The 12,294-nt window shown below is 36.5% G+C and overlaps 1 protein-coding gene across 1 annotated transcript in view; it reads right to left on the reverse strand.

Annotated features, from left to right (window-relative positions):
- Itprid1 (ITPR interacting domain containing 1) overlaps nt 1–12,294 on the reverse strand; it is a 103,143-nt gene that overhangs the window by 52,238 nt on the left and 38,611 nt on the right. Inside the window, 1 exon segment of the mRNA XM_051203095.1 lies at nt 11,126–11,183. Coding sequence (XP_051059052.1) covers nt 11,126–11,183 — 58 coding nt within the window.

A 12,294-nucleotide genomic window follows, 5' to 3' on the forward strand; every position in this document is an offset into this window, starting at 1 on the left:
GCAAAGCACTACTAACAACAACTTAATCATTTAGCCTTACTAGTTACACACATTATCTTAATTTTATACAGCACTTATAGTTCATTTTTGTTGAACAATTGTTGGTTTTTTTTTTAACTAATTAGAAGACACAGGTAAGTTAAAAAAAAAAAAAAAAGAAAATCTAGGTTTCATTCTGCCACCAAAGATCACCTTTAACAGCACTGTAACTGTCTGTCCATCTGTCTGTCTGTCACTCTATCTTTACATATCTATAGATTTGTCTATTTACTTACCCATATATTTACCAATCTTTTTATGGGAGAGATAAGGGATAAGTATTTACTGAAAAATAATATGTCCATTAACAGTACAAAAGGAAGGAAAAAATGTATATCTGAAATCAATCACCATTAGACAAACAAGACTGTTAACTGTAGCTTATCTCGCACCAATTTTTATGTATGTTGAAGAAATGATAGATTTTTTTTTCTTGAGGCAGGATCTGTCTGTATAACCCTGGTTGTCCTAGAACTCAGTGCAGACCAGGCTGAACTTACACTCACCACTCACAGAGATTTGCTTGCCTCTGTTGACTGGTTGCTAAGATTCGAGGCAGCAATGCCACAACCAGATATAGATTTATTTTTATGTATGTGTGCATACATACATACAGGCTTCTGTAGGATCAGTCTTCGTAATGCTGTCTTGGCTTCTCAACTATAGTTTTAACCAGTGGGCCATGACAAAGCAAGCCCAATGATCTCCTTCTCAGTAATGGCTTCACATCTAATGCTTCCTCATTTAAATAACCCTCTTAGATATCTAAGCTTGTTCTTAGTTTTCCAGCTTTTTAGTATTGTGACAGGTAACTTTCTAGTGTGTACAGAGGCCAGCATGTAATCACAGCGCTGAAAGTTTCTGATATTAACTGTCAAAGGGTTTCATTGGCACAGATTGCATGGGCACATATACCTCCATTTGATTTAATTTAAATTTTGTTTCTGTTTTTTTAGGTTGCAATTGAATTGAAAATTTCTCACATAACCCTCAGAAACCTGTGAATTTGTTAAATATTGTTAATTTTTGTGAAATATTTGAAAATCTTCAGCTATAAATACATATAATGAACAACAATGAACACAGCAAACATTTGATTATCATGGGCATCCAAAAGCTCTATCAAAATTTAACATTTTGTAATTGCTATTTCAAGGGGTTTCTTTGTTTTTGTTTTTCAAAATTGCTGGGGATCAAACCCTGGGCATTGCACATTCCAGGGAAGTTCATTACCACTGAAACATATCACTTTAAAAAGCAAAATGATGGCTATAGAATCCCTGGGTTAACTCTGGATTCTCACTTCCAGCACCTTTGTGTCTGCCAAAGTTAAGCAGGGTCCCAAGTGGGTTTTATGTTTTCTTGCACACATTTGTGTTTTTATACTCCATACATATTTAGTACAAAGTGAATATGGCTAAGGTTAATATATGTTGTAAACACACACACACACACACACACACACACACACACACATTCTATTTGTGACACTTACCTGTGCGGAAAATTAGCTTGTGTAATATCATTGCTGTGTGTGGTAAAAGTAATTACAAGACTGAATTTTCTAGTCTACAAATGATGCTGTTAAACTAGGCTTCCTGTGTGTATCCTAGGATACTGGCCTCTGAGTGTAAGAGCCATTAGCATTATAATCATAGGAGACTCCAGATTGATGACAATAATGTTCATTCCCTCTTAGGACCATGGGATGGGTAGGATCATGAAACTTGACTTCAAACCTGAGAGTTCAGCCACACTAGCCTGTGCCTCCTTGCCTGCTGTTTGTAATTCTGCCCCAGCTGCACCTGGTCTTATGATCGAAGGAGTTGCTACAGAATTTAGAGCATTCCATGCAGAAAGATATGAGGATGTCTTCTTTGGTGTTAAATATAGAATTTCTGATATGTCTGTGTGGTGGTTTGATAAAGAATGGCCTCCATAGGCTCATATTTGAATGATTGGTCATTAGAGAGTACCAGTATTAGGAGGTGTGGACTTATGAGGGTAGGTGTGGGCTTAAACTGCATCACTCTGGATGGGTTTTGAGGATTCAAATGCTCAAGACTGGCCCAGTGCCACTCTCTCTTCCTGCTACCAGTCAATCTGCATGCAGAAGTCTCAGTTACCTCTCCATTACCAGGTCTGTCTGCATTTTACCATGCTTCCTGCCATGATGATAATGAACTAAATCTCTGAAATTGGAAGGAAGCCCCAATTAAATCTTTTCTTTTATAAGAGTTGCCATAGATTGGCAGTAGTGGTCCACACCTTTTAATCCTAGCACTCGGGAAGGACAGACACATGAGTAACTGAATTTTAGACCAACTTGGTCTATAGAATGAGTTACAGGATTCCCAAGACTATATAGAGAAACCCTATATTGAAAAAGTTAAAAAAAAAATTAAAAAACAAAACAAAAAGAAAAAAAAAAAAGAAAAAAAGAAAAGAAACTGATAGAGGATGTTCTTCCGTATATACGTTACTCTTATTGGTTGATAAATAAAACACTGCATGGCCAATGGTCAGTAGAGGCAGGAAGATAGGTGGGACTAGGAAATGAGGATTCTGGAAAAGTTAGGCAGAGAGGCTGCCAAGAGAGATGCCATGTAGCCACCAAAGGAGTAACAGGTCCGGGCATTCTCTGGGAAGCCAAGTTCGTGTGGAAACACATAGATTTATAGAAATGGGTTAATAATTAAGACAGAACTAGCCAATAGGAAGTCCTAGCCATTGGCCAACGCTTTAATAATTTAAAAAATTTTAAAAAATGGTGCTGTTAATTTTAACTATGCATTCGGTGAAATATAAATATTGCTAATACAATATCAGTAATTTAAAATTTATAATATGCAAAATAAAATTGTGTATTTAAATAGATTTAAATAGAGTTTGCATTTATATTACTTGTAGATCAGTTTGTTTCTTCTCCAACTTTACACATTTTTGTCTTCTATTACATTGTTTTAAAACTTTGTATTTTCTCTTGTTAAGAATTTAGTGCTTGAGTTTTACTTAGCAAATGATTTGTCTCTGCTTTCTCTATTACTGATTCATTTTATCATATGTTTAGCATTTGTTTCTTCGTATTTTCATATGTGATATGCCATGACACTTGTGTGTGGAGGTCAGAGGACAACCTGGGGGAGCTGCTCTCTCCTTATCACCTGGGTTCTGGGGTCAAAATCAGGTCATCAAGCTTGGCAGCAAGCACCTTTACCGCCATGCTACCTCACAGCCCTGCCACTTACCTTTATTAATTTCTAACTTATTTCATAATGATGACTTCTTTAGGCAAATGTTTTATTCTTGCTGAGTTTTAACTTGATAATGAAAACAATTCGTAATGTCAATTTCCATCAAATTGCTGCTTTAAAAAAATAACCCTACATTTCAATAAAATGTCTTTATTATCTTTATGTTATCAGAATTAATAGTTTTAACTTACACTGCCAGCAGTTTTATTTGGATAGAGGACCTATCCCTTATGTGCTGTTTTATTATTATTATTAGTAGTTTCTTTGTTTATATGAGGTTGAAAAATGTTAAATTTATTACTCTACTGGATTTAATGTATATGGGGACCTATAATTGTATGTGTGCCTCAGAAATCAGTGAAATAATCTTTGCATTCATAAATTGTTAGAAGATTCTTAAAAAGTTCCAAGAATACTGTAATGGAATATTAACACATATGTTTTCATATTAAGTGCATACAATAAATTGTAATATCAGTATCTTGCCTCCTTCCTGATAGTATGTTCTATCCATAGAAAACCAAAATGTTAGAAGTATTTTTTTTAAAATTCTGATTTATTTTAGTTGCCTGTTGTTCCTGCATGTATGTCTGTGCATTTACGTATGTGTATGCCGTGCCCACAAATGCCAAGAAAGGGTATGTTATGCCCTGGAAAGAGTTGTGAGCTACTAGGTTGGTTCTAGGAAACAAACCTAGGTCCTCGGTAAGAGCAGCCAGTGCTTTTAACCACCAAGCCATCTCTCCAGACCCAAGATTGCTAATTTTTAAATGAGGTTTATAATTTAGGATTTTGTTTTCAATATTTTCTTCTGCCTCAAAGAATGCAAGTCATGATCAGCAAGGCAAGTAAACAGCATCTTTGCATTGTCTCTGCTTCAGTGATTGCCTCCAGGTTTCTGCCTTCAGTTTCCTGTTTTGGTTTCTGATGATGGGCTGTAGCATGTAAACCAAATAAACCCTTCCCTCTCCAAGTTGCTTTTGATAATGTTCCTTATCACAGAAATAGAAAGCCAAAGGAAAGCAGAGTTGTTGTGGAATATTTATTAAAGATGAGTTGGATTCTTTTATGTGGCATTTGTTGAACTCTGTGAAACCATGTTAGTTTGCCTGCTTAAAACAACTGATTAGTCTAATAAAGAGCTGTGTCGTCCATAGCTCGGCATGACTGGGATAGGCAGGGCTGCCAGGCAGAGAGAATAAACAGAAGGAGAAAAAGAGAGGAACAGAGAGGTGCAGGGGCAAGGAAAGGAGGAGAGGAGGGTGCCAGGGGCCAGCTGCGCTGCCACACAGCCAGCCACGGAGTAAGAAGGGAAGACATATATGTAGAACAGAGAAAGGTAAGAGCTCAGAGGCAAAAGGTAGTCAGGATAATGTTAGTTAAGAAAAGCTGGCTAGAAACAATTCAAGCTAAGGCCAGTCATGCATAATTAAGATTACATCTCCATGTACTTATTTGGGAGCCCATTGAAGGCCCCTGAAGAGTAAAAACAAAACAACCAAACAAACAACTACACAGGGTCTCTTACAGAATCTGGAGTTCACAAGTTTTTCTAGGCTTGCTGACTGGTTTGGGGTCCACCACCTCTCGCTCCCAGCCCACTATGCTCAAGCTTTGTGTGTAGGGGTGTAATCTGAACTCAGGACCTCAAGCTTGTATGGCAAGTGCTTTATAACTAAGCCACCTCTCAGCCTCTCTCAAGTATTTCTATGCATTTTGTTTCAAGAGTTAAACGGAACTGTACATCTTGTCGTTCTTCCCATTTAGGTTTACTTCTTCCATACCCTGTCCTAACTGTTCTAGAATCCTCTCAGTAACATACAATGAGAGGAGCAATAAAAAAGAGCAGTAGCTGAGAGGTTTATATATACAATCAACTTATTTACTCCTTCCCTTTGGAGCACTTTGAGCCGGGTCATGTTGCCAATGCTCGTAAAGTTTCTCCTTCCATAGGGATACAGCAGCATGATGTTGGGTCAGTCATTAAGCCATTGCCAAGCTGCCACTGCTAGGGTGTGGTTCTGGGCTTTGCTTCCTGTGTTCACCTTTCCAAGCATGTCTGCAGTTCTTTGAACACTTTGTCCTTAAGGAGGATGGGGGGTGATGGTTGTTGAAGCATCCTAGTTTGGGAAATAATGTTAGGTGGCCCTTTCATATTGAAAGACTGTATGGATGTAAAATCATTGTCTCACATATTTCAGCTCTAAATAATACTCTGTTGTGTTTTTTTTAATTTGCCATTTAGTGTTAATATTAAGATGTTTGATTTCTTTGTGTTTTTCTGTTTGGAAATTCATGGATTACCTTTGCCTGACTAAATCCTTCAACTCCATACAATTTATTATTACATATTCCAATTTTGCCAATATGCTTGGGCTTGGTAAACATTTTATTGCAACATTTATTTATTTTGCCCGAAGTATGATATATACATAAAAATATCAGATCATACTAAAAGCAAATAGTCCGCGGCATCCACTTGGGTTTGGCCATTGGAGATGTGAGGGTTGGGAAAACAGAAGCTTGGGGCATTTGTCTCCCTGCCCTTCTGTTGGGTGATCTGCAACTTAGCTGCCTCTATCCACAGACAGGTACAGCTTTGAGTGAAATATTCACTCATGGCTCCAGGTACAACTTTCTGGTTGACCACCCCAACAGTGGCAGTGGCAGCATGATGTGTCTACACCTAGAATTTTCATTGATTATTACTGGTTTCCATCAAATTGGCACATAGTTTTGTGGAAACTACTCCCCATTTACCCAATTTGAGTATACCATCTGGCTTTTGTTTTTTGTTTGTTTTGCTTCCCTTTGAAATAAAGTCTTTCTTCCACTTTGTCTTTCAACTTTCAAAATCAAAATGTTCATTCGTTTCAGCCATTATTCCAATTTGTTATCATCCCCGATTTGTCTCTCTGGTTGTCTATTAGTCAGCTCTCAAAGCATAAAACCAATAGCCTAGCCGGTGTTTAGCTGCCTGTGTAAATCCCACACATTGCGGTGATAATAGCTTAGTAGATGACATTAAATTTTATCTATGCCAGTTTGTTACCAAATATTAGAGACCATCAAATTGAAACCCCTTCGAAAGAAATGAAAAAGCCTCTGTGAAACTAAGGCCAGTCATCAACTCTAAGATATACCTCAATTGCACAAATGTGAACTGGGAAAACATGGCCATCTCCTGCTCAAGAGTCATTGAGTCACAATGTTTCTGCACTCTGTTGGTTTTCCTACAGTGGAGCCATCTCCTAACTGTCGAGAGTCATTTCAAAAACAGACAGCAGCACCCAGACTCCCACTGCTCCCAGTAATATTTCTACACCCCCTGCCCTTGTTTTCTCTCATTCTTTATGTGAATTGTTTCTTGTTTATAACCACAGTGAACCAAAAGGCTCAGGAGTTGGGAAACTGGTTCCTACAACTTCTTTAGAAAAGCTGTATATAGTATCTGTCTATTATCTGTCCATCATCTGTATTCTCATCAGTCTGTCTATCTATCCTGTATCCATCCATTTATCTGTTATTTAATGGCTTTGTGTCTGATACCATTTTTTAGAATTTTGATCAAAACACAAACAGGAAGAGTTTAACTCTAACTGCCTGTTAAGTCCACTTAGTATTTCTGGATCCATCTAACTGGTGTTTTCTCTATTATATAATTTATTTGTCTTTTGCATAATTTCAATAATTTTCCAACGTATTCATCTGTTATTAAGTGCTTTTGTTATCTTTTATAAAAGTATATTCTATTTTCTTATACTTCTATCTTCATTGTTTTAGGACCTCAATTTTTCACCATTTATTTAAATACACACACACACACACACACACACACACACAAAATCAGCAGTGATATGCTATCCATCTGTGAAGTACTTCCTTGAACATTATTGACAGAAAGTATGCCTTTGGCAAGGTATTTTCGTTAGTGTGGTTTGAAGCTGTCTTTATTATCTTCTTCCATGGCGCTTTGCTGCAAGCAGATTCTGACTCATGTGCATTTGTGCATTTCGAGTAGTCTCCGTAATTTCTGATGAAAACTCCCATGTGTTCCAAACCTTTGCTTTCCGATTCTTTTGGTGTGTCTGTTTGAACATGTTCTCTTCTGTTTGTTCTTTACAACTTTGGCCATAACACTTGAAGGTGTGATATTCTTTGCATTTGTTCTGTTGGTATTTGTTTAGCTTTTTGAATTTATATTTGCATGTATATACTTACAAGTGAATTAGGGGAAGTTATTGTTTCAAAGTATTTTTCTTTTTCTTGCACAGCTCTCCCTGACCAATTCCTTCACCCTCTGCATTTACATGTATATTTGGTCTGCAACATTGTTTGTTCTTTGGGTTTCTGAATCTCAGATAAATTTTCATATGGTTTTTAAATTTGTTTGCTTTTTAATATTATTGAATAATTTCTATGAATGGGTGCATCTATAATATGTAGCACTTGTATGTTAAAGCTCATCAAGTAATTTTATCATTTCTGATTCAGTTTTTAAAAAATTGGGGGGCAGGAACAGAGTTTGACTATGTCGAATAGACTCACCTCAAATTTATAGTGTTCTTTCACCAGCCTTGAATGCTGGGATTATCACATGTACTACCTGCTCCTCTTGCTGTTAAAATGATCTATTGAAATATGAATTATAAAAATTATATCACTTTTAATTTTTGTATCATAATTTCTATTTTGCATTTGAGATTTGTTATCATATTTCTTATCATAAGTAAATTTAATTTTTATAAAATTAACAAGATTATATTTAGTGATGCCAACATCCAGGGTTTCTTATGGCTTTTCTCTATTACTTGTTTTTTGTGAATATTGGTTATACTTCCTTATTTCTTTGTATGTTTAATATATTTTATTGTGCCTAGACATTGGGAATAGTTACTGTCTCAGGATTAAAGGACACTTTATGGAACATCTAAATCTGCCTATAATCCCAATACAGGTCTTTTTTTTTTTTTAACTTCTTTCAGCCTTTCCTATTTCTTGGTCTTTCTCATGCATATTTAGTTCAAACACTGAACAGTGCTGTGGGTAGATTTCATACTTAGCGTTTGGGCATTTCCTAGTCTGGCCATCTACTTTCTGGGATTCATTCCTTTCTTTTTGGAATCCTGTTGTCTTTATCCCAGACTTTGAGACGCTGTCGTCTGATCTTCCTTTCTTCCTTCCTTTCTTTCTTCCTTCCTTCCTTCCTTCCTTCCTTCCTTCATTCCTTACTTCCTTCCTTCTTTCCTTACTTCCTTTCTCCCTCCCTCCCTCCTCCTCTCTCTCTCACTCTTTCCTTTTTTTTTTTTGCAACACAACTTTCTGGTTTTGGAAGCATGCCACTTGAGGCTACCCCAGCCAGAAGAAGACTTTTGCTTTCTTTGAAGAACCTGCTTCAGGTGCCAATCTTTCCTCTCAAGCATTGAAACTCCCAACTATTTGCCTGCAGACATTCTCCTTTCAGTGTCTTTAGATCGAACTTCTAGAAATACTTTGGAAATTGCAGTTATTTATGAGGAAATGACCTATCATCAGAAACAGGATCAGAGCTTGCATGCTAGATCTGAATAAAATCTCACCCCCCGGAAGACTGTTTTCCCAGGGCATGGAATTTCCTCACACATTTCATACAAATCACCTCCGGTGATTGTCCATGTTTATTTTCTAAAGTGTCAGGAAATGTGTGTCCTGACCAGCCTAATAGATATATGAGATTTATTTAAAAGCTGTTTTAGTAAGCCATTTTCCTTTAATCCCTTGATGGGTTCTTAATTAAGAATCATCCACACAACTTCTCTATATTCTTTTTCTCATATAGAACCTACACAAACCCATAACTTCTAGAATATTGAAGATGTGCATTACCCATTTTAAACAACATACATGTGTATTTCTTTCCTTATATTACCTTATTCTAGAATTAACTTTTGAGAGGCTAAGCAAGGATACTATATTTATAGCTTTGGTCTCCATCGCCTATAAGAAGTCACTTTGCTCAAATTCATGCATGAAGTAGTTATATGTTTTTCTAATATTCAGAATTTTTGCAAGAGTATTGGGAACTGATCCTTAGTGGTTTATGAGATTATCATGTCCTCTCGAATATTTGTATGTAAGGTGTGACTTTAACCAATTGCTTGTCATGGGTTTGCAGACCAGCTTGGTTGGCTGTATGATTGTCACCCAATTCTAGTATAGAGTCAGCTCAAAAGTTGTCTAAGCTAGGCATCCAGGATGGCTCATTCATATGGAAGTTCATTTGGGGCTGTCTACCAAGATACCCAAATGAAGCTTCTCCATTCATCATGAGGCTGGGTTCTCAGAAGAAGAAGAAGTGCTCCAAAAGCAGAAGTTCCAATATCCAGGAAGTACCCAAGGGATTAGGAATCATCAGGAAGTATACTAAAACTATTCAGCCATAGTCTACTGGCCAGGAAAAAAAAAACCTCATGTACTAATTTAATTGAACTCATATTTGGAATTTTGCATTTAAAAGTTGCACGAATTCATGTACATATATTTCAAAGTAATACATGATAATTTTCTTGCTTCATTAAGTCAATTAATTTGACTCTTTGATCTCAGTGCTATTTTTATTCAGATGTTTTGAGATAGGATATCCTAAGATGGCCTCAAACTTACCATCCTCCTGCCTCAGCCTCCTATATGCACGGATTACAGAAATGTGCTACCACAGTTTGGCAACAACACTATTTTTTGAAAAAAAAAAAAAAGATAGAGAGAGTAAAAAGAAAATCTGACCTGTCCAGATTTTTCTTATTAGGCAAACTATCAGTTCTCTCCCTTTAGTCTCTCATTTTGCCTGATGTCCCACATAATCTTTTTGGAATAATTGGGATGGCTTATGTGATATCAGTAGACCTCCTAATTGAATGTCAAGGAAAGCAGTTCCTATTGACAAGGGGACCTCCAGCTTCATTGAGAAGCATTCAATTAGATGGAAAACAGATGCTTATTTTTGTCTTATAAACCTCAATGCAGGTTATGTGGTAATTACTTGAAGAGCAGGATAACAATTTATGTAATCAGCAGGACCCTATAATTACTAATGCATAATTTCTAAACAGCATTTAGCAAAATGAGACCCATACATACACTTTGTAATGGAAAAGATGTGTTTGACACCACACTAAATTAAATTTAAAATTTGCATATTTTCTTCCAGGAAACACACTAGCTTCATCTGCTCTATTTTGCTTGACTAATCTCTGCCTGCTTCCAGCTCCACTGAAGGATCATGGCAGCTGTGAGAGCTGTGACTAGGGGGATGAGAAGCAGGAACAAAGCAGAGCTTTCTCTATAGTCAAGAATGTGGAACAGCATCCTAAGAAGAGACCAGGAAGGCTGCATCCTAGCAATTTCTGTCTCCTGAGAGTCTGACATGGGGTCATACAAAATTTAGAGTGTAAATGTTGATAGGAAATTTAAAAATTATTTGCACTTATATCTTTATTACTTATGGAAAAACTGAGACCTGCAAAATGCCGTGACTTGTACAACACCCAGGAACAGGCAGTAGGAAGAGGATAGCACCCACTCAGACTCAGATGTTAAACCTAATCTACTACACACAACTCAGATACTGTTCGACAAGTCACACAAAATAGCCACAGGGATAGGGAATATTTTCTTGAAGAAAGTTTTAAAATTTACATGTGTATTTATGTTGCAGCTCAGAAAATACAGAGATATACAGGAATCTCATTGAGATAATGAATCTCCACATATTTTAACTGAGCTAAGTATGAGCCATTTCATTCTCTCTCAATGATCATTGATGAAATCATTCATATCCATTATTGAATTCTTACCTGCAATTCCTGAGATCAGGTTAAGAGGGTTGCCAGTATCTTCTTCAAAGCTCTGGACCTAAGATATCAAAATGCATCAATTTCACTAGAAATATTTCCATGACATATTCACTTTAATCAATAAACAATGATTATCCACCGATAAGCACATAGAGGGATAAGCATGAGGGGCTGAAGTCAAATAGGTAATAACCTTCTGAGAGGAGGTCATGAGATGTCCACAAGAAAGACCCAAAGAATTAGAGTTCAGAGAAGTTCTGCGTGGGAGGATCAAGGCTCCTTTCTGCAAGTTGTGCATTAGAACTTTTTTTTTTTTTTTTTTTTTTTTTTTTTTTGCCATGGAAGAATATTAAAGACAAGTGCCATAGGATTCTGTGAAGAGAGGACAGGAGTCAGGCATTCTCTGGTAAGAAAAGGCCATCTAGAAATACATAGAATAGTAGTTACAGGTTAATAATCAAGACAGAGCAATCCAATAAGAAGCCCTAGTCATCAGCCAACGGTCTAATAATTAATATAAGTCGTTGTGTGTTCATTTGGGGCTGAGGTGGCTGCAGAACCAGGCTGGAGAGAAAGAGTGCTTGTAACAAGCAGAGTTTATTTTTGAAATATTTTGGAAATTAATGATAATATTCTACAAATGATAACAAAGCTATTAGTAAAACACAGCAGTAACTATTACCTTTAAACAGTAACATAGCTCACTGTAAAAATGTAACACCCAGAAAATTCTTTAAAAGTTAAAAACAGTTACTGTCGACATTTTGGAGTGTTTGTAAGATTTGTTTTGCAAACCTTTTCTGGATATAGTTATGAAGCTAAAAATTTTCAGTCAAGAGTTTGGAAGAGTGGCATCTTATGCTCAGAATTGATTAGACATACTTAGCAGTATGTATAACAAATGAGCATTATCACATTCTTAAATGTAATGAGGAAACTCTCTTCCCATATCATTATCATGAAGAAAAATCCACTTAGTACAATGTAAAATAGACTTTTTTCAATTGGAAAACCAAAATGGAAGAAAGGGGTGCAAACATTTAAAACAAATGTCAGGTATATCCTTGAGCTTTCTACCATGTACAAGTTATTATTTTTTAAAAAATCAGTACCAATGGAGTAAAGAAGTAGTTGGCACCCAGCAAAGATGCCAACAGATAATAATGACA

The sequence above is a fragment of the Phodopus roborovskii genome, unplaced genomic scaffold, assembly GCF_943737965.1.
Source record: "Phodopus roborovskii unplaced genomic scaffold, PHOROB, whole genome shotgun sequence".
Lineage (NCBI taxonomy): Eukaryota > Metazoa > Chordata > Mammalia > Rodentia > Cricetidae > Phodopus > Phodopus roborovskii.